The sequence below is a fragment of the Zalophus californianus genome, chromosome 13 (genome assembly GCF_009762305.2).
Source record: "Zalophus californianus isolate mZalCal1 chromosome 13, mZalCal1.pri.v2, whole genome shotgun sequence".
NCBI lineage: Eukaryota > Metazoa > Chordata > Mammalia > Carnivora > Otariidae > Zalophus > Zalophus californianus.
Window position 1 is genome coordinate 7,744,944 of NC_045607.1, and position 26,400 is coordinate 7,771,343.

Genomic DNA, 26,400 nt, shown 5'->3' on the forward strand with positions numbered 1-26,400 from the left:
CCACTTGAGGAGACGAACTGGGTGGGGGGTGTTCCCTCCTGGCGACCCTAAGTAACGCGCGGCGGCCCCACCCCGGCTTGGACCGCGGTCTGAAGGATGCTGCAGCCCCGGGGGCGGGACCCGCAAGCGATCGCCGGCGCCTCCCGCGCGGATTGGGTGCAGCCGTGACCGGCACCGCGCTATTGGTCGGTCCAGAAGCAGGGGCGGGGACCGGCTCCTGCAGCGCGGCGGCGGGGACGCGGCCGGAGCCCGGGAAGCTGCTGCGGGGGCGATGGCCGCACCGAGCCCGGGACCCCGCGAGGTAGGTGCGGACCCAAGAGAGGACAGGAGAGGGAAGGGTTGGGGGACAGGGCCCAGGCCTCTCCTCCCCGTGCAGCGCGGACACACCCCCATCCAAGCCCTGGAGGGGTCCAGCCCTCGGCGGGGACAAGGACACGCCCCACACGGGGCCGCAGGTATGGAGGGGGAAGTCTGGCGGGTGTCCCCAGAGAACTTCCTCGGTTTTCTCATCGGGGAAAAAGCTCCTCCTTCATAGGGCTGTTAGCAAGTCAAGCCCTCGGCCAGTGCTGGGCACATGGTGGGTGCCCACTACGAATGGGTGAGCTGCTGTGAGCTCAGCTTCGTGCTGACCCTCCGCTCGGCCTGGAGGAACTCCGCATAGACCGGCAGAATAGATGACCGAGTCCCTGTCGTCACAGCTCCTAGTATCAAGGGTTCCTGTGCTTGGAGCAAATATCAAACTGCCACGAAAGAGTTATTATAGTTGTCATTTTACAGATGAGAAAAGGAGATGCAGAAAGGTTAGGTGACTTACCTAAGATCATACAGCTGATGAGAGACAGGTTTGGTTGCGGAAAGCATTATCTACCTACTGATAATAATTCTATTCTGGGTGCTGACCGCATGCCAGGCACTGCGTGGCCCATCACAACACCCAGTGAAGTGGGTACCAGCATTATCGCTGTTTTACGACCGAGGAAACTGAGGCAGAGAGCAATAATAGGAGGGCTCACAAGTATTGGAGGTGGGACTCAAACCCAGGTCTTTCCCCTCTGGGATGCTTCCATGCGCTCATTGCTTCTTGTGCCTCCTGCCATCAGGTCCTGGCCCCCTCCCCAGAGGCTGGATGCAGAGCAGCCACCTCGACCTCCGGCCGCCGTGGCCTCCTCTGGCGTCTTCGAGACAAGCAGACTCGCCTTGGCCTGTTTGAGATTGGCCCGGGGCATGAGCTGCACCAGCTGACATGCATGATGCAGACAGGGCTGTGGGCTGCCACCCAGGTCTCCATGGACCACCCACCCACAGTGAGTGGCCCATCTGTGTTATGCACCTCCTTGGTACCAAGGGCAAGACTGCGCGGATGCCAGGTCCTGCTAATACCGCGGGGTCGGGGATCAGAGAGGACTGTACGAGGAGGAAATCGGGGGCTTGGTGCAGGGAGGGAGGGACATGCTGGAGTGGGGGCTGAGGCCAGGAAGCCGCAAGGCCAGGTGTGTACTGGGGATGTGAGGAACCCCTTGACCCCAGGTGGTTGTTGTGCAACTCTAGATGGGCCTCTGCTTCTTTGGACCTCAGCGCCCCCATCTGTATAATGGGTGGGTGTGAGGGGGATTGTACTCCTCCGTCTCTGATGCCCTCCTGGCTCTGCTAGGGTGTATGGCTGAGAAAGGACCCTACCCCCACCCCACCAGCCTGGCCCATCCTCCCCGGAGCTCAGGCTGGGGCCAGGCTGGCTCAGCAGAAAGGGTCGCCCAACTGCAAGCTCAGCAGCTGGACAGGCCAGGGCGAGCATGTGTGTTGTTTGTGTGTGTGTGTGCGTGCACACACACACACACACGTGTGCACAGTGTGACCACATCCCACAGGCCAAGTCCTGGCACAGGGACCTGGAGGTCCAAGAAGAGTGTAGGAGCCTGGGTGGGGGGGAGGGGGGGCACGGTCTTCTAAATCTCATAACCTGCTGACAATCTTCCATGGCTCCCCAGTACTCAGCATGGCCTCAGGATTCTGCTGGCTCAAGTCCAAGGGCCGACTGTCCAGCTGCATTCACTCTATCCCTCCCTTAATTATTTCAATCACTTGAGCTCTCCTGCCCTTCCGGTGACCACCAACGCTGTTCTCCCTGCTAGGAGCACCACCTTTCAGATATCAGCTTAGAGGTCACCTCCCCCAGGAAGGCTTCTCTGATCCTGCCCTTCTCACACTGAGTCAGGCACTTCCCTTGGCTTTAAGGCCATCCCCTTTCACTGGGATGGCATCTGGCCTCACTAGGCCAACATGTGCTTCTGGGTCAATGGATGAAGCTCTTGAGTTCTGGTCTCTGTTTGCTGGAGCAAGCACACTGAGGGAAGTGGGTGAGGCCAGGTGCAGGACTCTTGAGATCCTGGAGCTGGCAGTGTGGGGCAAAGACTTGACCCCTCCACTCCTCCCTGTAGGGACCGCCCACTGAGGAGGATTTCTCCGAGGTCCTGACCCAGGTTCACGAGGTAGGAAGCCCCAGACTGCTGCATGGGAGGGGCGTGTACTGGTCTTCCTTCTCTGTCCTCCTCAGTTTCCCCATCAGTGCAGTAGGAGTGCTGGCTTGCCTCAGGGCTTTGCAGGACCGGTGTGGTAACCCTGACTACACCCTGACTCTCGCGCGCTAGGGCCTACTGCACACACCTGGGCCCCCTGTGGACACTGCTGGGGCTGCTCTTCCTCCCCTGCAGGGCTTCGAGCTGGGCACCCTGGCTGGCCCAGCCTTCGCCTGGCTGCGCCAATCCCTAGGCCTGGCCGAGGAGGACTATCAGGCGGCGCTTGGCCCAGGTGGCCCCTACCTGCAGTTCCTCAGCACCTCCAAGAGCAAGGCCAGCTTCTTCCTGTCGTGAGCTGGCAGTAGGGGTGGGGAACGGGTGGGAGTGGTGTCCCTGGGTGGAGGGGAGGGGGGTGGGTGGGAAAGAAACAGAATGGCCAGGTCAGGGATGGTCAGGGCCAGATAGAGGTCTGATGGAGGAGAGTGAGGGCGGGAGGTGACCGGAGCGGGGGTGAGGAGACCTCGAGCCCGAACCGGGGGAGACAGAGCCACACTCGGGTAGAGGGCCCGATGGGGGCGGCTCCAGCTCCTCCTGACCAGTGACCCCTCCCTCCACCGCCCAGCCACGACCAACGCTTCTTCCTGAAGACCCAGCGGCGTCGGGAGGTGCGGGCCCTGCTCGCCCACCTGCCCCGCTACGTGCAGCATCTGCAGCGGCACCCGCACTCGCTACTTGCGCGGTTGCTGGGTACGACCGGCCGGGGACCGGGGATTGCGGGGCGGGGGAAGGGGGGGGAGTGAAGAAGACCGAGAACGAGCAGGGGAGGGGGGCTAGGGAGTGGGGCGGCTCCCAGGCTGGGGGGCGTAGGGGACCTGAGCCCGAGCCTGGGCTGGCAGCTCCGGGCAGGGGCCGCGTTCCGTGGGGGGGCGTGTCCTCGACGTCGGTGGAGGGGAAAGGCGGGCTCGGTGGGCGCGGGCCGAGCTCTGGGGCGGGGCCTCCCGAAGGGGGCGGGGTTGGGTCTCCCAGTCGCGCGGCTGGAGGGCATAGGGGTGGGGCACGCCTGAGGACTGCGCCTCTCCGGGGCGGCCTAGAGGCGGGTCCCGTCCGGACGACGACCCGAGCTGAGGCAGAGGTCCGGGGGCGCGGCCTGGAGGGGCGGGCTCGGGAGGCTGTGGACCTCGAGGAGGAGGCGTGGCCTGGAGCTGGGCCTAGAGGGAGCTGGGCCTAGAGCGGGCTGGACCAGGGGTTGTCGAGTTGGGGGCCCCTCACCTGGCGCCCTCTCCCCTTCCAGGAGTGCACAGTCTGCGGGTGGCTCGGGGAAAGAAGGTGGGTGAGGCCGAGGCGAGGGGGCCGGGCTAGAGGGGGCGGCTGGAGGGTGAGATCCTGTCCTCCCTCACTCCCTACCCCTGTCCCCAGGAATTCTTCATCATCATGCTGAGCGTCTTCTATCCCTCGGGCCGCATCTCTGAGAGGTGAGTCGCCTCACAGGGCCCCGGTCCCACGCGGGATCTGCCACCTGAAGCACCCATACTCACTAGATAGATGCAAAACTGAGGCCCAGGGAGGAGATGGGAGGGACATCCCTGGTATCTCCTGATGGATCGGAGACAGGGATAGGCACGGCCAGCGTCTCTTGAGCACTCAGGATGCCCTGGGCGCTGTGTCGAGGCTTTGCAGTCATTGCCTTCTTTATTCCTGGAACCACTCTGAGGGGTAGGTGTGGTTATCATGCCCATTTTATAGATGAGAAGCTGAGGAGGGGGAGGGCCACGCCGCTACTCTGTGAGGAGCAGGGATTCAAACCCAGCCTCTTATTGCACATGGCCCTTTCTGCCTCCTAACAGTGACTCTGCCTGAAAGCTCCCCATGAGTGCTCCCCCCTGGTGCTGCAGTCTAGGCTTGGACCCCTGTGTCGGGGACATTTCCAGGGATGACAAGGGGCTGAGAAGCCAGCACAGGCAGGGATAAAGCCGGGAATGGGCTCCCAAAGGCCCGAGTTCGAATCCCAGCTCTGCCCTTTACTTACCGTGTGGTCTTGGGCAAGTCAAAGAAGCTCTCTGAGGCTTTTTCTTCATCTCTGACATGGGGACAATAATGGAATGGCTTGTGGTGAAGATTCGAACATCCACCCAGTGGAAGCTCTTGTTTCTTGGTTCCCCGTGTGCGTCAGTCTGTATAATGCTGAATTCTGTCGCCCCCTTTCTGTCATCCCCCACTCACAGGTATGACATAAAGGGCTGTGAGGTGAGCCGATGGGTGGAGCCAGCCCCTGAGGGTAGCCCCCTTGTCCTGGTGCTGAAGGATCTCAACTTTCAAGGCAAGACCATCGACCTGGGTGAGCCATGGAGGCAGTCTGTGCGTGCTCTTTCTCCATTCAGGGTGAAGTTAGAAGGGTGTCCCTGGCCCTGCCCTCTGCCTGAGTCATTTAGAGCCCGGATTCTAGAGTCAGGCAGAGCAGGGTTCAAATCCTGGCTCCACGACTTACTAGCTAGGTGACCAGGGCAAATTACAGATGAATTTCCTCATCTGTGAAATGGGACAGTTAATGACACCTGCCCTCTTGGGGCAGATATGTGTGGAGCCCTCAGCACCTTGCCTGACACACGAGGAGCGCTCAAGTGGGGGCACTGATGCTCTGGCAGGGCCCCAGCGGAGCTGGCTCCTCCACCAGATGGAACTGGACACCGCCTTCCTCCGGGAACTCAACGTGCTCGATTACAGCCTCCTGATGGCCTTCCAGCGTCTCCATGAGGATGAGAGGGGCCCGGGCAGCAGTCTCATCTTCCGCACGGTCAGGTGGGCCCCCCCGCAGGGGCAAGGGCAAGAATGAGGTGACGAGAGCAGGAGAAAGATGGATGATGAGGCGGGGCAGGTGGGGGGGGACACCACAGACAAAGGCTCAGAGACTGGAAAGTGCAGTGTTTGTGGGTCCGTGCGTGCATGTGTGTGTGTGTGTGTGTGTGTGTGTGTGTGTGTGTGTGGAGGGTGGAGGGCTGGAGAAGCCTGGTTGGCAGGGTTGGTGGGCACGTGTGGACCACACACGACCGAGCAGAGGAGATCCAGCTGGACAAGGGCTTCAGTGCTGATGGAAAGAATCTGCCCATTTTCCTGAAGGGGATGGTTGTGGAGCCAGTGAAGTTTTCACAGCAGTTTTCAGACCTATTTAATTTTTCCTTTAAAAAGAGCCCTTGCCCTTTATTAATAAAATAAAAGGTTTTATTTATTTACTTGAGAGAGAATGAACATAAGCAGGGGGTGGAGTAGAGGGAGAGGGCGAAACAGCCTCCCTGCTGAGCAGGGAGCCAGATAAGGGGCTCGATCCCAGGACCCTGAGATCATGACCTGAACTGAAGTCAGATGCTTAACTGACTGAGCCACTTCGGTGCCCAAAAGAACCCTTGACCTTTAAACCAGTCGTTCCGCTTCTAGGACCCTAAGGTCATCACCACTGGCCCCATCATCATGTTGTCCCCTGCTTCATAGTAGTAACTGTCGCTCTTTGCATGCTGACCACGAACGTCATTAAGGTAGGCTCATTCCTATTTTAGAGATGTGAAAACTGAGGCTCAGAGAGGGGAAGTGAGGTTGCAGAATGACTTCTGAGGATTCATGTTAGTACTTGGTCAGTTACTAGGATTTCAGTCCTCCAAGGCTAAACAGAATGATGTAGGGGATAAGGAAGGCACATTAAGGAAAGAAGTCCAACCACCTGATGGGTGGAAAAGTGAAAAATGGCATACTCTCATCCAGCCCCCAACCTACCTTTTGGAGGTGGGTGAGGCTTGGGCAGAATCCAGGTTATTGGCTCCCCACATATTGTCTGGACACATCCTGACCAGAAGGTAGAATTCCTGCCATGGGACACAGACAACCCCCCCCCCCCCCAGGTCTGCCCATCCAAGCTAGGTCAGCTTCTCCCTTGCTCCCTCTATCCCCAGCTGATGCTTAGATGACCGTTGTCATTCAGCCAGTAAACCCTAGTTTGTTTGCATATAATGGTTGTTGTCATATTGAAATATGCTGGCTGGTAAATGGCCACTGCCCCAGTCCTCTCTACCTGTTCCCAGTCCCTCTTTCAGAACAAGCCTTTTCCTAACCCCTAGTACCGAACGGCAAAGGGTTATCAGTGTTTTTGCCCCGGCACCCAGACCACTGGGTTCTGATTGGTCGATGCCTGGGCAGGGCTTGTCTCTCATTGGCTTATTTCCCTCAGCGACACTTCCCCAACTCCCCTCCACCTCCTGGAGGACAAAATTAGGGAATTGAACCTGCTTCTGGCTGGGACTGGGGCCCAGCCAAAGGCATCTTCCCATTTGGAATACATTTAGAAGGCAACCCCCACAGCCCCCTCCCCCCACACCATCTATAAAATGAGGTTGGACTTTGTTCACACGATTTCAGCTCTGCCACCCTGAAACGTCCAGGGTTGGACGACCTCAAACAGAAGTTTAGGAAACACCCCAATACCAGACTTAGCCAAAGTGATGTGGCAGATAAGTGCGGAGCCAGTCTGTGTGACCCAAATGCTCTAGAGCAGCACCACCCAATAGAAATGTAATGCGAGGGGCACCTGGGTGGATCAATTGATCAAGCGGCTGCCTTTGGCTGGGGTCATGATCTTGAGATCCTAGGATCGAGCCCTGCGGCGGGCTCCCTGCTCAGTGGTGAGTCTGCTTCTCCCTCTCCCTCTGTGCACTCTCTCTCTCAAATAAATGAATAAAATTTTAAAAAGAAGAAAGAAATGCGAGTCACACATGTAGTTTTAAATTTCCTTTAGAAAATTTAGCCTCTTTAGAAAAGTAAACAGAAACAGGTAAAAATAATTCTAATAATACATTTGTTACTCAATACACCCCCAATTTTTATCATTTCGTCATCTAATCAATATAAACATTTATGAGGTATTTACACTCTTCTCATACTGTCTTGGAAACTCAGTATGTATCTCACACTTACAGCGCACCTTAGTTGGGATTGGCTACATTTAAATGCTCCACGGCCACATATGGCTAGTGGCTATGTAATGGACAGTGCGGCCCTAGACCATCATTTCCACTTTACGCAGCCTCCCAGTTTATCCGACGTCACAGGCCTGGCACACAGGAGTTGTGGGAATGAGCGGAGGAAGAGCAGGGTCAGCGCAGAATGCTCCCCGGGTGCCCCGTGGCTAAGCTTGCCAGAATCCCTGGGCTGGGGCTCCCTGGAGGAGGCAGTAGCCTCACCCTCCTGCCGGTCACCAGGTCTGTGCGAGGGGTACAGAGCCCGGAGGAGCCGGGATCCCAGAACCGCCGGCTGCTGCCCGATTCCCCCAACGCCTTACACATCCTGGACGGGCCGGAGCAACGCTATTTCCTGGGCCTCGTGGATCTCGCCACGGTGTACGGGCTCCGCAAGCGGCTGGAGCACCTATGGAAGACGCTGCGCTACCCGGGCCGGACCTTCTCCACCGTCAGCCCCGCTCGCTACGCCCGTCGCCTCTGCCAGTGGGTGGAGGCACACACCCAGTGACCAGCGCCCGCGGCGCTCTGCATCTGGACAACGGGCGCACGCCGGGAACCAGCGTTCCAGCGGGGCCCCGGCGGCGGGTTGGGCTCCCCTCGCCTGCCGTTCCTCCCTTTGGCCTCCAGAGGGCAGCATCTCCTAACTAATACCATGACAACACAGCCTCATTTGGCGGCGATGCCGTGTTTGGCCTTGTGCCAGGGACTCTCCTATGTTAGCTCATTTAATCCTAAAAAAAAAAAAAAAAAAAAAAATCTATTATTCTCTTTTTACAGACCATAAAATGGAGGCTCAGGGGGTGAAGGGACTGAGCAAGATCATTCAGCAATAAATGCTGGAACCAGGACTCGACTATGCCTTTTGGACTCAGGAGCCTGTATTCTTACCCACCAGCTCCCTCAGCCCTGGCCTCGTGCTCTGGGGAAGGGGGGAGGCTGAAGGCTCCAGCCAAGCGCCTTTGTCGTCCAGATGGGGAAACTGAGGCCCAGAGACTTTAAGGGGCTTACCCATGGGTAAGTGGAAAGGCCAGCCCAAGAACCCCAGGCCTCCTTACCTTCTGCCCACTGGTCTCCTTTCGGGGTGGTCCCCCTCGCTCCTGCTCCTCAAGGGATGCAGGTGGGAGAAGGGGAGGTATTGCAGGCCTGCATTTCTGGAAGACACTATGTTGAGGCCCACCATTGATCTTGAATAAGCTCTTCCCTCCTCTGGGAGTCACTTATCTGTGGAATGGGGGTAGGGGTTGGTGGTCAGACCAAGGGTATGGCCACACAGAAATTACCGGGGGCAAAGAAGTGCAGTGCGTGCATAGCCCCTGATCATTCCTTCTCCTCCCTCCAGGAAACTCCAGCCTGGCCTCTGACCCTGGTCCAATCCAACCATACCCAAGTGGGCCTTTCCTCTAGAGCTGCTCCGGGGCCTGGCTGTGTGTGTGATCAGGGCAAGGTGCTAAACCTCTCTGTGCCTCAGTGGTCTAATCTGTACAACTGGAAGGATGAAAATGGACTTCATTAACTCATTAAATATTTATTGAGCACCTACCATGTGACAGACCCTCTACTGGGTGATGGGGACCTGGGAGCAAGACTCACAGATTCCACCTTCACAGAGCTCACGGTCTGGGGAGAGATGGTGACAAAAGCAGCCTGGCATGACACAGCCTCATGAAGGAGCATGGGGCCATCATGCTGAGGAAGGGGCCTCCACCTAATAATTTGATGAAGATGGGGCTCTACCATCTCAAGTGAGACCAGAAGAGTCAGATGCGGGCCTGGGACCCTCCCAGGGTCCCAGGCCAAGGGCACGGCAAAGGTCTAGGGTGAGAGAGAGCCTGACACTTGAGAGAGAGAAACATTTCACTGTGGTCAGAGTTCAGAGTGGGAGGCACAGTGTGGTGGTGGGGGACATTGTGCACCAAGAGCTGACCCCCAGGACTAGAACCGGACCTTGAGAGACACTCAGCTAATACCAAACATTGCCAGTCCATTAGCCTTCAGAGAAAATGAAGCAAAATGGTGGGTAGGGAGGGAGGGGTAAGGGAAAGTTAATGCCCCAGCACTGGAGTGTGGGCTCCTGGAATAGGTATACAACTGACTTCACCCCTAGTTGTCTGGGTGACCTTGGATGATTATTCAAGATCTCTGAACTGGCACAAGTCACAGAGAATTTCTTGTTTTGGCTCAGCAGGAAGTTGACACATAGAGCTTTAAGGTCATCACTCAGGAGGTGGGTGCAATGAGGAAGCTCAGCAGTGGTAGGGCTGCAGAGCAGAAAACAGGGGTTTGACCCTATGTTTCCCCAGGGTCTGGATCTGGCAGGATGAGTCAGAGCCTGAGAGTCCTGCACTCATAGATAAGGATGGCTCAGCCACTCACCTACCTTGGGTTTCTGGCAATGGGCTGAGCCAGAGCTTGAGGCTGGAGAGGGACGTGACTTATCCAAGATCTCATGGGACCCAGGATTCCTGGTTCTCCTAACTTGGTCATTCAACAGACATTATCTAGCATCTAGTGTGTGCTGGGTGTTGTGCAAGTGCTGGAAATGCCTGAGAACATGACTGGCCTGACTCTGCCCCCATGTAGCTGAGAGTCTAGTGGGTGGGTGGACTGGTTAGTACACAGGATGATTTCAGACTGTGACCGGTACTGTGAAAAAGATCAATCAGGTGGGACTTAGAGGGATGGGCATGCAGTGTCACATAGAGTGGTTGGCAAGGGCCTTTCTGAAGAGGTGACATTTGAGCTGAATGACAGGAGGGAGCTGGTTATATGAGTAGAGCAAACAGCAAGTGCAAAGGTCCTGAGGTAGGCATGAGCTTAATGTGATTGGGGGTCAGAAGGGTGCCCAGGGTAGGTAGAAGGTGATTAAGAAGACAGAATTTCCCACCGTACAGGGCCTTGTAGGTCAGGGTAAAGAGAGTGGACTTTTGCCAAAACCAAACTGAAGAGCTTTATCTGAGCCTGCAGAACTTCCCACTGGCAGTTCTACTGTAGATGTGTGATCCTCATCTGCTCCGGGAGTCCAGGACATTTGGGCATGTCCCTGTCTCCATGTGGCCCTAACAAGGAGGGAGTTGCCTCTTCGGGGAAAGAATGGTCACTTCACCAGCCATTGTGGGTGACGAATGAATCCTTAGGGAATTTTCTCACCATTGTCCCCTTGGGGTTGGGGCTATGAGGAGAGAAACCCGAAGGATGAGGACTTCGGGTGGGGGCAGAGGAACTCTGGTTTTGGGGACCCACTCTGTGCCTGGCCTTGAGTGAATAGGAGAGCACAGAGAGAGATTGAACTTGGACCACTACCTTTGAGCTGTGCCCAGGCTGCGGGGGAGGGACAAAGTAGGCCTGTGCTCAAAGGAAGCTCAGGGGCAGGGCTGCTTTAGTGTGCCCCCCCCCCCCCAGGACAGAGAGAGGCATGGAGGACTTGGCTTTGCACCGGAACAGGATAGGTAGCCTTGGGAAGTTACTTATCTGGGTGCAGATACCCAAACATGGGTACCTTGGCATTGTGCCCACACCAGAGGCTCTTAGAAAAAGGCAAATGGAGTTTGAAATGGGGTGGGAGCAGAAACCTAGCCTGGATCCCAGGGGAAGATCCTGTGGAGGGAGGTGTGATGGAGGTGGTAAGATGAGCTTTCTGGCCCATAGAGCATTTTATAAAAAACACTTTAGCTGAGAGGCGTGCTCTCTACTTCTCCGCAGGCCCACTCCTCTCTATTGCCCTATAGCTGCTCTTTTAACCATTTCTGACCCCTGAAGGCACTTGAGTTTGAACTCCCCAGGGGATCCCATCTGAGCCTTCAAATGGGATACATTTCAGCATCTGCAGGGATGCAAGACTGAGTTGGTTGGAGTTTGGAGGACACTTTGGGGAGGGGGAGGTGAAAGTACGCGGGAGTGAGATAGCTCAGGGTTCAATCCTAACTGTACCACAGCTGCCCTGCACTACCTCACTGGCAGGAAGGTGCTGTTATTATACCCACTTCATAGAGGAGAAAAACTGAGGCTCAGGTGGAGGTCACACCACTAGAGACAGTCCCGTTAGGGTTGCCAGAGAAAATATAGAATGCCCAGTTACACAGGAATGTCAGATTTTTAATATAATTATGCACTGTTTATCTGAAATGCCAATATAACTGAGCGTCGTGTATTTTACTGGCTAAATCTGGCAATCCTACAAGTTTGAAACCCAGGGCTGCCTGACCCCAAGCCCCTGCTTAATTTTCCTACCCATCCCCCAATTTCACAAATGGAGAAACTCGAGTCCGAACCGCTAGGCAGCCACGGCGCGCCGGTTCCCACACTCCCTAGGTCTTTTCTCTGCGCGCCTCCCACCCGACCTCCGACCGGAGCTTGGAAGAAATGTGGGAGAGCAAAAAAAGGGAAGATGCGCGCCCTCCGACTCCGCCCCTGGCCCGCAGGCCCCGCCCCCATCCCGGAGGTCCCCGCCGCCAGCCACGCACTTCCCTCCCCCGCCGCGCCGGCGGTGCTCGTAGGTCCCGCCCCCGTCGCCCGGGACCCGCCCCCAGCGCGCCTGTCTCCTCCCCGTCCTCGCAGACCCCGCCCCCGGTGCCGGCGGCTCCCGTTCGGTTTCCAGCCTCCAGAAGCCGCGGCTCCGGTGCCGCCTCCGCCCCGGGGCTCCGGCTTCCCGCCCGGCCCGCCCGGTTTGCGGGCCATGGAGCTCCGAGCAGCGAATCGAGAGCAGCCGGAGCGCCCCAGCCCGTCCGCCCGGTTAGCGCCTGGCCAGGGGAGGGGGCGGTGGAATCTGGGAGAGGGGTGGAATTATCCCGCCCCAGGCCTCACCGTTCATCCCTCTTGTAGTGAGGTAGGAGGGTATAGGGGTGGCAGTCGGGGCTCCTGGCTCCTGGTTCTAACTGACCCGGACTCGACGGGTGACCTTGAGCCGAGGGCCTCCCCTCCCTGCCTCTCCTTCCCCATCTGCACAATGGGAATTGGGTTGGCGGGAGGTTTCCCCGAAGGTCACCCGATACCAGCTCCTTTAGGATGAGGACAGCTCTGTCCGGTGTTTGGGGGCTTTAAAAGGAGTTTGATTCCTGGGAGTCATCTGCCTTGACCCTGGCCCATACCCTCCCCTGCCTCAGTTTCCCTGCGCCGTTTCCTCAGAGCCCCAGGACCCAGCTCTGAGTTTCTGGATCTTGGCAGGTGCCTGGCCCGCACCCCTTCCCAGCGGGAGCCCTGGAGACGGCAGCGCGGTGGCTGCTGAGCAGCGGCAGCAGCATGAAGGCCCCGGTAAGTGGTGTAAGGAGGAAGGCTCTTGGGGAACTTCCGGCACAGCAGCCTCCTAACCTGTCCCACCCCAGGACTGACTCACTTCTGACCCACTGCTCCTGAGCTAAGAAGGGCAGACTGGCTTAAAGCCCTGCTGATCTGGTCTGGCAGGCGGTGTGGCTTCAGGCAAGTGGTGTTCCCTCTCTGGTTTCAGGGCCTTGCACATCTCCATAGTACTATCTCCTGTAAGCACCCAGAGGCCACCCAGGTGAGGCACCCACCTGGGAGGGGGACATGGTGTGAAAGTGCGGTTTAGCTGCTCTTGACTTTACTCAGGAGCCCCTGGTTGTGGGAGAGGGCCCTGGATGTTGGGGGAGTCCACCACGACCACCTGAATTCAGATCTCTGGGTTCCTTGTGGGCAGAGGACCAGGTGCCAGGCAGAGCCTGAGGCCTCATGGGCTGAACCCCCTCCCCCGCACAGCTGGCCACAGAGAGATTTATTTTTAGAAGCTGATGTGGCTTGTGGGCAGAAAAGGGTAGGCCTCTGGTAGGATATGCCTGGGTGGGGGCGGGGGGGCTGCTTTGCCCCCCTCTGGTTTTCAGCACCAACAGCTCCTAGGTGGATTCTGAGGGGGGACCTGTGCCTTGGGCAGGCTGGGAGAATATTAGAGCCCAGAGAGACACACACAGTGACCATGGTGGCCCAGCACATGAGGGCAGCCCCGGGTCATGCCCTCTTCCTGGTGGCCCCCCCTTGAAGGCTTGGTCACTAAGCCTGCCAGCAGGGCCAATGGGCCTGGAGGGCTTCCTGGTTCAAATGGCCTCTGGCACGTGTTTTGTGGAGGTGGGAGCCTCTGAGCGGCAGCTTTCAATTATTGGAACCGTTCTTTGAGTGACACTTCCCTCACTTCCTGGGCCGCTGACCCAGATCATGAGCTAGGAGGCTGGTCACTGAGCCCCTGGGGGAGGGGGCAGGACGTGGGCACACTGGCAGCCTCGGCCCCGGGTCTGAAGAAGGATGGCTGCTCTTCTGAGGGGCTGCTCTCCTGTCCTCTGTGCACCACTTTGGAGTACACAGAGCTTACTGTACGTTCACATTGCAGGCATTATGCGCCCCAATTTTTTAGAAGCAGAAACAGGCCCAGAGGGGTGGACAGTCATACCCAAGCCCGCACAGTGCACCTAGGCTTCCGGTTAAGAGCATGGGCTCTGCAGCCTGGTTTTAAAGCCCCGTCCTGATTCTTTATCTAGACTATGGGGATAATAGTAGGGCTCGTCTCCAGGGCCTGAGCCTGGCAGCCCAGAGGAAGCCCTGGTTAACAGAGACCGTGGACTGTGCTAATGTTCTGGAAGCTACTGAGCTGGGGTTTGGACCCATGGGGCTGGGGCATGAGCTTCTAGGAGCCCCAGGGACCCCTGCCCACACCCCACGACCGCTGAATCCCCCAGGGCCGGCTCCTGCTCATTACCCTGTGCTCCTTGGGCTTCTCTGCTGCCTACATCCTGCTGTGCTGCTGGGCTGGCCTGCCCTTCTGCCTGGCCTCCTGCCTGGACCCCCAGCCCTCCACCAACTCCAGGCCCACTGTGCCGGGGCCCCTGCGCTTCAGCGGATACAGCAGCGTGCCAGATGGGAAGGTGAGCTGGCTGGACGATGTGTCGCGCGACAGGGCCGGCAACGGCTGCCAGGGTGCCCCCAACTCTCTGGGCGTAAGTGAGAACCAGGCTCATGCCAGGCCAGCCTGGGCCCCAGGCTTGGCCCCTCTGCTCACCAGCTCTGTGACATTGAGTAGCCACTTCACCTCTGTGAGCCCCAAGTTCTAAGAGGAATTTTTTTTTTTTTTTAATTCAATAGATATTGCCTGGCTGCTCTCAGCTGGGTGCTGGAGGTAAAAAAGGTGAGTCAGCCAGGGTGGCTGGCCATCTGGAGCTCTTAGACCCGGTGGGGGAGACAGACACCATCCCACTATGGTGATCTGTGCATCGTTCTGTGTGTCTTTAAAATTGACTATGTATGTGCATAATCCATTCATGCAGCAGATGTGTATTTGGATGGGCCCTGCCTTGTACTGATGGCTGCCAGGGATAGAGATGACAGAGAGAAGTCATGTCAACCCCAGAGCTCTCCCTCTCATGGGGAGACAGGGACACTGGGGTTCAGGGGTGACGACCCACCTCCCCATGCTTGCTGTGCCAGGCGCGGTTTAGAATACCTTACCCCCTCACCCTGATTTCAGTGCCTCCCCATGGTAGCTTTCTCAAAGGCATCCTGCACTGGGAGGCATGTTCAGGGACCCCGGCTTGGAGGGGACATATTTTGGGTCTTAATTTCTGAGTCTTGGTTGCCTCCTCATCAGTAAGAGACCATCTTGTAGTTCCTTCTCTACAGAGTGGCTGTGCAGATTTGATTGGGTTGAATGGACAGTGTTCGCAACAGGTGCTGTATAAATATTTGATCAAGATGCAAAACCACTGGGGCTTTGGCCAGGTGGGACCAGTGGTGGGGTGGGCCAGGTAGATGCTGTCCTATCTTCCACGCTAGTGGCCACTGAATATTTTAGACACTCAAGAGCTCATGGGGATGTGGGCTCAGAGTAGCCAGATCCAGATCCTCTGGGTTTCTTAAGAGAAGCCAGAAATCCAGGTTTTGGGTATCAAAATGGACGAGTTGTAATTAAATATTTTAAAGACGTTTAAGACCTTGTGGGAGAAGCAGAATGTCTCCTGGGGTTGGTGGTGACCTCAGATCTGAACAGACCCCCATTGTGAAGACAGGCTCAAACTGCAAGCAGAATAAAGAGGTCTTGTTCTGTATTTTGGGGGCTTGGAAAATGGACCCATGAGTCCCTAAATCAACATTATGTTAGATATAAAATGTCCCAGGGTGGGATAAAGGTCACTGTAAACCCCTGTGCTCCCAGGAGGACATGGAGACCTGGAGTGAAGAGCAAGGCCCTTTCTGGGAACATTTGCAGGCATGTTGACTCAGCTTCTGCTCTTCGAGTGATAATGAGATGGTGGTTGGGCCCTCACTGTGCTCTGGGTCTGTGCTGATCACTCTCCAGGCTTTCTTTCTTTTTTTTTCAAGATCTGAGCTGAGTTCAAGAGTCAGATGCTTAACTGACTGAGCCACCCAGGCGCCCCACTCTCCAGGCATTTTTCATTGAGTCCTCGCAACCTGATGAAGTAGATAATATTTTCATCCCCATTTGACAGATGAGGAAATTGAGGCTCCAGGAGAGAGGAAGTGATTGAGCCAGGATTCAGGTTCAGAACCAGGGGTTCTCAATGTTATTGTGGCACTAAAGACCCCGCTTTTACTTATGAACTGGGCATAACGTGAGTGGGGCTTGGGCAGAGGAACAGTGATTGTGAAGAGCTGAGGTTCATGTTTACTTAACAAACACACACATGTGACACCCCGTCTGTGCCAGGCATTGCTCTAAGTGCTTTATAAATATTTGCTCATGTAACTAATAAGGAACCCATGAAGGAGGGCCCGTTAGGGCCTCAGCAATCGGGAAAAGGGCCATGAATATGGCTGAGGAGGAAGTATGGGGCTCTGCGTCTCAGCCCTGCCCCTGGCTATCCGTATAACCGTAAGAAAGTCATGCCGCCTGCCCAGTCTCAAATTCCTCATCTGCAAAATGGGTTGATGCTGTACTCGGAGCTGATACAGGGATCAGGCGAAGTCAGTGGCTGGAGCAGGGCTGTGGGAGCTGTGCGCTCATGCCTTTCTCTCCATTTCTGCCTCTCCCTGCAGCCGCTGGTCCGGGAACCGTGCCGCAGCTGCGCCGTGGTGTCCAGCTCGGGCCAGATGCTGGGCTCGGGCCTGGGTGCCGAGATCGACAGTGCTGAGTGCGTACTGCGCATGAACCAGGCGCCCACCGTGGGCTTTGAGGCGGACGTGGGCCGGCGCAGCACCCTGCGCGTGGTCTCGCACACGAGCGTGCCCCTGCTGCTGCGCAACTATTCGCACTACTTCCAGCACGCTCGAGACACACTCTACGTGGTGTGGGGCCAGGGCAGGCACATGGACCGGGCGCTGGGCGGCCGCACGTACCGCACGCTGCTACAGCTCACCAGGATGTACCCAGGCCTGCAGGTGTACACCTTCACCGAGCGCATGATGGCCTACTGCGACCAGGTCTTCCAGGACGAGACGGGCAAGAACCGGTGAGCCTGGCGCTGGCCTGCCGGGGGGCCTCCCTGCGGGCTGGGGGCATGCCTTCTCCAGCAGCTTCTTGTCCGTCAAGGGTCTGCTCTGACAGGCGCTGGGGGGCAGCAGTGATGGAGGCAGATGTGCTCCTGCCTCTGATGGGGGACAGAAGCAGAAAGACTGTCATTCACTGAATTAGCACAAAGATGAAAAAATCCCCAGCGGTGGTGAGGGGTGTTTGGCTTTGCAAGCGCAAGATACGGGAGCACTGCTGGGTGGGGCAGCATCAGGGAGCTCCTCCCTCTGGAGGGGATACTCCCTGAGATCTGAATTGGTCTCTAAAGTCCCTGCCAGATGACAAAAGTAACAGTTAACAGTAGTAACAGCCCTCTGCGTGCACCAGGCACTGAGTTAAGCACTCTGCATGGAAGATCTCATTTTATCGCACACTCGTTGACTCCCGCCTACCTCCTCTGCACACTGGCTCCCCACCCCCCAGCCCGCCCCCGCCCCAACTCAGGAAATACAGCCGCCAGCCACCAGTCTCCCAGCCAGAAGCTTGGGCTTTGCACCTGATTCCTTTCATTGCATCATCTGCCACATATCGTGGGCTCTTGACTCTCCTGTGCTCACAGGTGCCACCTTGACCTAAGCCACCATTCCCCCCACCCCCCCGCCCCATCCCCCCCCGCCCTTGTGGCACCCTCTTGCTGCTGGTGCTCTGGCCCCCTGTAGTCTGAGCCCCAACCACCCTAGTGAATTCATCCCATTGGTGGCCTGCCCTCAACCACCTGATAGCAGCTTCACTTTCACATGCAGAGTAAAGTGGAGGCTCCCACCCCCTCCCCTCCCCTGGCCTGTAAGCCTCGTATGATCTGGCCCCTGCCTGTCTATGATCGCGTCATCTCCCTTCACTCAACCTGCCCCAGCCATCTGGGCTTCCTCAGAAGCAGGCCTTGCGTATGCATGCTGTTCCTTCCATCTAGAATGTTCTTCCCCCACATCTGCCTATGACTGACTCCTTGCTATTCAGGTCTGGATGGGATGTCACCTCCTCAGAGAAGCCCTCCTTGACCACCCCGTCTGAAGGCGTACCTCCCTGCCTGACGTTCTTTGTCCCCTTCCTTTGTCTCCTTGTCTTCTCAGCAGTTCTGCCGCCTCCCCTGAGAATGTTAGCACTGGCTGTGACAGGTTCCTGGCCAGCACAGGGCCTGGGAGGTATTGAGTTTGAATGAGTGAGCCACCCCATAACCCCTCTGTTGAGGTGGAGGTGAGTGGCCCTCAGCTGGGAGAGTAACAGTGCTGGTGCATTGAGAGGGTTGAGGCCTGGGCTGCCCACACAGCCCCTTGCTCCCAGGTGGGCATGGAGCATTGGAGGGTGCTGAGCAGACAGTGTTCCCTCCCTATAACTACCTATAATTCTCCCCATTTCACAGATGGGTCAGTGAGCCCCAGAGAGGTTTAGGAGCAAAGCTGATACTGTAGAGCAGATTCAGGGTTTGAACTGAAGACCGTCTTGACTCCACACAACCATCTTTTTTTTTTAAGATTTTATTTATTCACCTGAGAGAGAGAGAGAGACAGGGAGAGAGCATGGGCAGGGGGAGAGGCAGAGGGAGAGGGAGCAGCAGACTCTCCACTGAGCCAGGAGCCTGACGTGGGGCTCGATCCCAGGACCCTGGGATCATGACCTGAGCTGAAGGCAGATTGCTCAACCATCTGAGCCACCCAGGCGCCCTGCCAGACAACTATCTTACCCACTTTCAACCGCTGTGCGCTATGACCGCCCACCATCTCCCCAAGCTTGCTCCCTTAGATGAGCAGAGCTTGTGACCCGGGTCCCCACACCATCGTCTGGGGGTTTTCTGAAGTCCTGTGTGGGTGGTAAGGGGCTGAACAGGCCTGGGTTTGCATCCAGCTCCACCTATTACCTGCTGCTGATCTCGGGCTGGCTCTGTCCCCTCCCCACTATGTCCTAAGAGAGCTGAGGCTGGGTCCGCCACACAGCCCCTGGCTCCCACTTGAGTCAGGGGAGCAGCTGGGCTGACTATTCTCCTTCCTGCCAGGAGGCAGTCGGGCTCCTTTCTCAGCACTGGCTGGTTCACCATGGTCCTCGCCCTGGAGCTGTGTGAGGAGATCGTGGTCTATGGAATGGTCAGCGACAGCTACTGCAGGTCAGGCCGGCCGGTTCCTGGGTGGGAGGAAAGGCCGGGGCGGGGAGGACTGTGGGCCCCCTGTCCTGACTCAGCCTGGGGGACCTCAGAGCTGTGGAGCGCAGGGTGTGTGGGCTCCCCAGGGGGCGGCTGGGGCTCAGACACCTGTTGGACCCAGTGGCCAGTGGGAAGGAGCCCAGCCTCGTGACCAGTCTCACCCTACCGTTGTGACTTTGGGCCAGTCCTGCCACCTCCCAGGGCCTCCGTTTTCTCGAGCGTAAAAGAAAATAATCACACCTTCCCTAGAAGGTGGTAGAAACATTTAGAGAGAGAAGAGTCTACCGAAGTGCTTAGAACGGCATCGTTGGGCACCAGCTGATAATGCGTGTCAGGGATAGATTACATCTGACCTGTTGCCGTTGATACTGTAATACTCCAGCATTATTGTAAGTAACACGTGTGGAGCGTGCAGAACAGGTCCCCGATCTTTATCTTCTGTTCTCTCTGGAGCTTGCTTGATGAGCACGTGGGCGAGATGATGGGAGCCCGTGTGCCCTCTGCCAAGGCCCCTGCACTTGGCAGTCTTGATCTTTTTGGACTTGTGCTCTCAGGTGCCCATGTCCATCTTATAGACAGGTTGTTTATGCTCAGAGAGTACATCTCTGGCCCAGTGTCAGCCAGCTTGCCAGAGGCAGAGCCGGGGTTGAACTCTGGCCTTTGAGATCCGTGGACTGTCCCGCTCCTCCCTGCGTGTCCTGACCTTCCCCGGGGCCTGGCATGGGGCTCGGTGGGAGTACCCGGTGAGGGGTGGCCACGGTAGGCAGCAGCAGGTGGCGGGAGGCGGGCGAGTTTCAGACACCCCACCTCTGTCTTTCTTCCCCACCCGCAGGGAAGACAGCCACCCCTCGGTGCCTTACCACTACTTTGAGAAGGGCCGGCTGGACGAGTGTCAGATGTACTTGGCGCACGAACGGGCGCCCCGCAGTGCCCACCGCTTCATCACCGAGAAGGCTGTGTTCTCTCGCTGGGCCAAGAAGAGGCCCATAGTGTTCGCCCACCCATCGTGGAGGACCCAGTAACCCCGTCACCTGGCCGGCCGCCACGCCTTCACAGGGCCTCTGTTCCACACTCCACCAAAAACATTTAATTTATGGGTCATGTCTCCTGCCATATGCCTCGTGGGCCTTCTTGCCCTTCCCTGGGGACACTTGGAGCCCTTTCAGGGCTCCGGACTTGAGGGGGGCAAAAGGAGGACCGTGGCGACCTTTGCGGCCTCCTCCACACCCCACTCCCTGAGTCATCCAAATCTTCATTTGGGGGTTCATCCCTTCTCTGGATCTGTCCAGTGGCCTTTGCCCCAGGGCTAGGGGCCCCCCCACTCACCAGCATCGTGACGTCGATCTTGCAACAGCCCTGGTCCCTCTTCACTCTCCCCCCTCCACCTGCCTTTGGTGCCACACTTCCCAGGGTGGTTGCCCTGGTCAGGGCAGCCTGCAGCTTGCGGTTCATTGGGCAAAGGGGCCTTTGAACTGTGACTGCCAGGGCCACCTCTGGAGTGTACGGGTAAACGTGTGTTTTCTGGAAGCCTGTCTGAAGTGTGATCATGTGTCTGGGGGTGGGGATTGGGGCTCCTCCCCCTGCCACAGTCCCGTAACCTGTTGACTCTAGGGCAGGCTGAGTCCTCGGGCCCCTTCCCAGGCCCACAGCTGGCTGGGCTTCTGGCCGTTTAATCTGCCCACGTGTTTCTTCCCCAGGAGCCTACCTGCTTCCCCACCAGGCCAGGAGGTCTGGCTCCCTGGCTGCACTTGGCTCAGGGAACGCCCCAACTCAGAGGCTTCCAGGGGATCCCTTGTCCTGCACCAGTGGGAAGAGAGTCTAGGGCCTGGGAGGAAATGACTCAGGGTGGGAAGGAAATTCCTCCACCCCATGTTGCCTCCCTGGTCCGGGTTAAATTCCAAGGACCTTACCAGTGAAATCCCCTGTTAACTCTGGAGTTGGTCACACTGCAATAAAGGGAGGCGGAGGGCAGGCCCCAGGTTTTCCGCCCCTGAGCTTTAGTTTCCTCACCTATAAGGTGGGAAAAGCAGACCCACCAGTAAACCGTTAGCAAGAGCCAGTGAGCAAGGCCCTGCGGTCACCCTGGGAGGAGCCCATTTTACAGATAAGGAAAAGCCGCTTGGCTGAGCCACGATGCAGTTGCCTGAGTGCCTGGGCCCTGCACTAGGGGGCTGGGTAGAGCCCACCAGAGGGCTTCACTACTCCTCCCGCCCTTTTTCCTCTCCTCCCTCCCTCCCTCCTTCCTTCCTTCACTGGAGACCAGGAGACTAATGGAGAACCGGGACCCCAGGACCTTGGGCTCTCAGCTGGGATGGAGCCCTGGGATTCTGGCTCCCTGCCCCAGGGTTTGGGGCCTGCTTCACGGGCCTATAACCTAGACAGCTGTTCAGAGTCCTGTACTTTGCGTAATGCTCCTGCTATTGTCAACCTGAAATTCTTACTCTTTTTTAATAAGAGGCTGCACATTTTCCTTTGGCACTGGACCCCCACAAATCATGGGGCCAGTTGTGTGAGGGAGTCCGGGTGACCCAGCACCCCCTCCCCAGTGCCAGGCAGGCCCACTGGCTTGGCAGTAGCCAGTGTCTCAGGGGCAGGTATTGGGCAGAGGTAACCTGGCAAGCAGAGGGTTGGGAGGGGAGCTTCCAGGCTCAGAGGGAGGGCTCTGGAATGAGACCTGGCCTTGCTCAGTCTCCTGCTGTGGAACCCTGGCAGATTAGTGCCTTTCTCCGGGCCTCAGCTTCCTCATCTGTAAAAGGTATTAACGTAGTCCCTACTGGGGCGCCTGGCGGGCTCAGTCGGTAGAGCGTGCGACTCTCGATCTCAGGGTTGTGAGTTCAAACCCCATGTAGGTGTGGAGCCTCCTTAAAAAAAAAAAAAAAAAAAAGTAGTCCCTACCCCAGGGGATTGTATGAATTCAGAGAGATGGCCCCAGGGCTGGCACTTGATAGCTTGATAGGCGGGACCCATCATTTTCAAAGGGATCTCCCTGGCTAACCCAGGCCCCGCTTGGCAGTGACAGAGGGGCAAGAACGCCTCCCACCCTCACCAGCTGCCTCCCTGCTCACAGCCTCAACCTCGGTCTCCAAGGACCAGATGGGATTTGAACTCACTCCCCTCCCAAGAGGTTGCCACCTCCTCCGGCTCCATACCCCATTCCCCCGCCCCCGCCCCCCCCCCCCAGATGCTGGCTCAGCCCCTGGGCCCAGTGCGCAGAGGAACCTCTGTCCTGGTCCTGCCCCCATGGATGTTTTTTGCTGGGTTGGCCTAAATAATGTGTCTTTCTACGGTGGTGACCTGGCAGGAACAATCCACCAGCTACGTCCTCTGGGCCAAAGAGGAGGACCCCTGGCTGCTCTGGTGAAGGTTCTGGGCCTGCCGAAGGCTCTCTGAGGGCAGAAGCTTCCTCCCACCTGCGAGAGGAGTGTGGTGGGGGTGGGGCACTGTGGTGTGCAGCCCCTCTTTGGGGCTCTGTTTTCCTGTCCACAGCCCTGCTCCTTTGTCCCTCAGCAGGCCTGCTGGGGACGTATCTACTTCCTCCTGAGGTCAAAGGGGAAACCAGGTGAGCCTCAGAGCCTGGAAGTGTCTTAAGGGGTTTCTTCTCGGAAGGAACTCGGGACCAGGCCAGGAACTCACACTCACACCTCATCTAGCCGGGTGAGGAAAGGATTACTGGTTCTTCTGGATACCAGTGGCCTCCTGTGTCCAGGGTCACCTGGGCCCACCTGCCCACTCCAGCCTGTTAAGAACCAGCTACTTCCTGGTTCCAGGCGCACTGCCCAGATAACATGAGCTTATGGACAGCGCCTGTGTGCAGGCCCACACCCGCTGGGGGCTCTTACTGGCCTCTCCTCCAAAGGCCTTTCCCTTGGGCTCTTTCTCTGTCCAGAGGGTTCCAGGCTTGGCTCTCACACTGGCTCTGCCCAGGAGACAGTGGGGAGCCTGGGGCAGGTATTGACCCCCCTGTGGGCCTTGGTTTCGTCCGTGCAAACTGGGAGCTGGGGTGGTGGGTGAGGAGATCCCTGCAGGCTCTTCCTAGGGCAAAGATTGTTAAGGGGTAAGGAGGGAGGGTGGTCACACTTAGGACCCCCACTCTGGGACAGGAAGGCCTGACGCAGAGGCCACCACTGGCAGACCATGGATGGGCAGCCCCGTGGGGAGGACTGGCTCTGGGCAGGGTTGGAGGGTAGCACCAGCATTAACATGGACGCCCATCCATGAAAGCCCCGCTGTGGGCGTGGGGCAGGCCTGGGGCTTCGGGGCAGAACAGCTCATGGTTATTCAGCAGACAGGCGTGGGGGAATCCCAGCCTGGGCACCTGCGCACACCCCAAGCCTCGTTTTCTCCCTCCAGAGCCTGGTGCCCATCTCATTGGTTATTTTAAGGAATCAGTGAGGTCTGTCTGCAAAGTGCTTAGCAAAGGAGAAAGCACCCGACACACCAGAGCTGTTCTTATCCTTGTGATTATTGACATGGTTGTTGTTCTTGGGGCCCAGGAGAGGGAAGCCGGCCCTAAAGCCGAGCCTTCTCGAGTCAGCCTGGGCCCGCAGACATGGCAGGCCTGAGGGGGGAGCTCCAGGGCCGGATTTGGTCCAGGAGCTGGGTTGCCGCACTTTCTGATTTCCGGAGTCCCTGTCATTGGCCTGGGGCAGGAAGCAGGGCTGGGGACAGGACGCCCCCGCCCCTGGTAGAGCCTCCAACCTGCGGGGTGACTTCGGGCAAGGGGCTCCTCTTCTCTGAACCCCCAGCATCAGGCTTCCCACCGGACTGCTCTGTTCCCTGACGCACGGTTTTCTGTCCTGGGGCTGGCAGGGCAAGTTCTGGTGGCTGAAGTTGGGTGGGGCTCAGGAAGCAGGAGTTGGACAGCAGGGGCGCAAGAAGCCTTGACTCCACCTTTGGCTCTCTCCACTGAGCCCTACTGCCCAGTGGGGGTGTCGCCACAGCCTAGAAGACGGACCTTGGGCCCGCCCCCAGCCCACTTTTGTTTTAATGGAACACAAAGTGCTATTAACAAATGAGTCCAGGGGCGCCTGGGTGGCTCAGCTGGTTGGGCATCTGCCTTCGGCTCAGGTCATGGTCCCAGGGTCCTAGGATCGAGCCCCACGTGGGGCTCCCTGCTCAGCGGGGAGTCTGCTTCTCCCTCTCCCTCTGCCACCCCCCCTCCCACTTGTGCATGCTCTCTCTCTCTGTCAAATAAATAAATGAAATCTTTAAAACAAAACAAAACAAATGAGTTCAGTGTAAATAACCTGGAACTTGACAAAGCAAAAGGTGAAGGTAGCACCCACCCCTCCTGCCCCACCTCCATTTTCCGGGGGGAAACTACAACCAGTAGTCCAGTGTGGATTCTTCCAGACCTTTTGTGTACATTTTTTTAAAGAAATCGTGTTATAGATGCAGTTCATTTTTTCGTAAGTTAAAAACTCAGTTTTTAAATATAAAAACATTGTGTAATCACTATCTTAAAATTTCTAGAAAATACAGTGAAGCACCCTCCTCAAAAAAAAAAACCCACAAAAAAGCAAAAGCAGCCCATAATCTCATCATTCCAGAAATAACCACTCTTTTTTTTTTTTTAAGATTTTATTTATTTGTCAGAGAGAAAGAGAGCAAGCACAAGCAGGCTGAGTGGCAGGCAGAGGGAGAAGCAGGCTCCCTGATGAGGGACTCGATCCCAGGACTCTGGGGTCATGACCTGAGCCGAAGACAGATGCTTAATGACTGAGCTACCCAGGCGTCCCTGGAAATAACCACTCTTAACACTTTAATCACTGACAGGCAAAAGGTCTTTCCATATTTTCATTTATCTCCTCCTCTTTTCTTTTTGAATACTGTGATACATAGAAATGATGGCATGCGTCATACTTGTAAGTTATAAAACATAATAATATAACAAACCTCTTGAACCCAGGTCCCTGCTGAAAGACCAGAGTGGTATTAGAACTGCGTGCCTCTGTGTTTCCTCCCCTCCCCGCCCCTCCCCTTTCTTGCATCCCTGTCTCCGCCACGGAGACAGCTGTGTTCTTGACTTTTGCTGGTTTAAAACTTTAATCATTTGGATAGGCAAAAGCTAAACCTGTCTCTGGCTGTGAGGGGTGCCAGCTATATGCTCAAACAATATAGTGTATAGGGGTGCCTGGGTGGCTCAGTTGGTTAAGCGGCTGCCTTCGGCTCAGGTCATGATCCCAGGGTCCTGGGATCGAGCCCCACGTCGGGCTCCCTGCTCAGTGGAGAGTGCTTCTGCCTGCCTCTCTGCCTACTTGTGTTCTCTCTCTGTCAAATAAATAAATAAAACCTTAAAAAAAAAAACCCAATATAGTGTATAGTTTTATTTGTCTTCCAGGACTTGTCTTTTTCACTGCTGATGCTTCTAAAATCCATCCATGTCATTGTAGCTCATTCATTTTTCCCTGCTATATAATATTCCACCTCGGCATCCTGCCAAGGAAACAAATCCATTCTCCTGTTGACAGATATATGGGCTGTTTCCAGTTTTGTGTTATGTCAAGCCCTGCTACTCCAAACTTCCTTGTGGACATGTGCAAGAATTTCTCCAGGGGACATATCCAGGAGCGGAAAGCAAATTTTTACAATTTCCTTTTCCAGAATGATTAACTTCTTTCACTTGCTTTCTTCACTTAAATAGCCTGTAAATATCCTGAACATTTCTTCCTGTCCGTGCATATTGATCTGCATCCTTCATTTTAGCTGGGCTGTTCCTTTGTTTTTTTAAGCAGGCCCCTGTCACGGCCACATCACATAAAACGATGTCATGAATACCTCGATAACTCTAAGAAGTAACGTAACATTTTTAATCCTAACAACACCCTATGAGGTCGTTCTTCCAATTTTCCAGAGGCAGAGGAAGCGTTAGTAGTATGCAACCCCAAACAGCTAGTAGATGGCACAGCTGGACTTGAATTCAAGGGAGGACCCCTGAGTTCACCCACGGTGACTAGTGGATACAGGGCTCTGGAGGCCCGGGGTAGGGGAGCCCGGGAGAAACTCAACTGATCCCAAGCGCAGTGTGCCCCGGGACTCAGTTTCCCCATCCGGGTCGTGGAGGCAATAAAGCGAGATAGAAGCGGGTCCGACTCACGCTGAAGGGCTCCGGAAGGCTGTTGTGATTTTTTTTTCATTGCCACTACCGACTGCCCAGAGGAGCAAGCGACGCGCGAGTGCAGTCAGGGCTCGGGGTCGCCTGCCCCTCACCCTTCCCCGCCGGCGCCGCTCCGGGGCGGAGCCACCCGCGGCCCCTCCAGGCTCCGCCCGCCTCCCTGGCCTGGGCCCGAGCGG

The 26,400-nt window shown here is 56.7% G+C and overlaps 2 protein-coding genes across 3 annotated transcripts; both read left to right on the forward strand.

Moving 5' to 3' along the window:
• Positions 1-247: 247 nt before the first annotated feature.
• Positions 248-8,568, forward strand: PIP5KL1 (phosphatidylinositol-4-phosphate 5-kinase like 1). The gene is made up of 10 exons (XM_027616373.2): positions 248-301; positions 1,101-1,304; positions 2,436-2,486; positions 2,709-2,863; positions 3,136-3,260; positions 3,805-3,839; positions 3,930-3,985; positions 4,736-4,848; positions 5,156-5,309; positions 7,754-8,568. The coding sequence occupies exons 1-10, from the start codon at positions 272-274 to the stop codon at positions 8,019-8,021; spliced, it is 1,191 nt and encodes a 396-aa protein (XP_027472174.1). The 5' UTR covers positions 248-271; the 3' UTR covers positions 8,022-8,568.
• A 3,517-nt stretch (positions 8,569-12,085) lies between these two features.
• On the forward strand, positions 12,086-20,634 carry ST6GALNAC4 (ST6 N-acetylgalactosaminide alpha-2,6-sialyltransferase 4). 2 transcript variants are annotated; one of them, XM_027616984.2, is made up of 6 exons: positions 12,086-12,241; positions 12,674-12,760; positions 14,191-14,376; positions 16,502-16,914; positions 18,964-19,071; positions 19,940-20,634. In XM_027616984.2, the coding sequence occupies exons 2-6, from the start codon at positions 12,749-12,751 to the stop codon at positions 20,127-20,129; spliced, it is 909 nt and encodes a 302-aa protein (XP_027472785.1). In that variant the 5' UTR covers positions 12,086-12,241; positions 12,674-12,748; the 3' UTR covers positions 20,130-20,634. The 2 variants fall into 2 exon arrangements, with proteins under 2 accessions (XP_027472785.1, XP_027472786.1); XM_027616985.2 differs by lacking the exon at positions 14,191-14,376.
• The last annotated feature ends 5,766 nt before the right edge of the window (positions 20,635-26,400 follow it).

Coding starts and splice junctions, on each gene's coding strand:
- PIP5KL1 (XM_027616373.2), top strand. CDS start 272: ATGGCCGCACCGAGCCCGGGACCCCGCGAG. Junction 3,986..4,735: donor TCGGGCCGCATCTCTGAGAG/GTGAGTCGCCTC, acceptor CCCCACTCACAG/GTATGACATAAAGGGCTGTG. Junction 5,310..7,753: donor CTCATCTTCCGCACGGTCAG/GTGGGCCCCCCC, acceptor GCCGGTCACCAG/GTCTGTGCGAGGGGTACAGA.
- ST6GALNAC4 (XM_027616984.2), top strand. Junction 14,377..16,501: donor GCAGCGTGCCAGATGGGAAG/GTGAGCTGGCTG, acceptor CTCTCCCTGCAG/CCGCTGGTCCGGGAACCGTG. Junction 19,072..19,939: donor GTCAGCGACAGCTACTGCAG/GTCAGGCCGGCC, acceptor CCCCACCCGCAG/GGAAGACAGCCACCCCTCGG.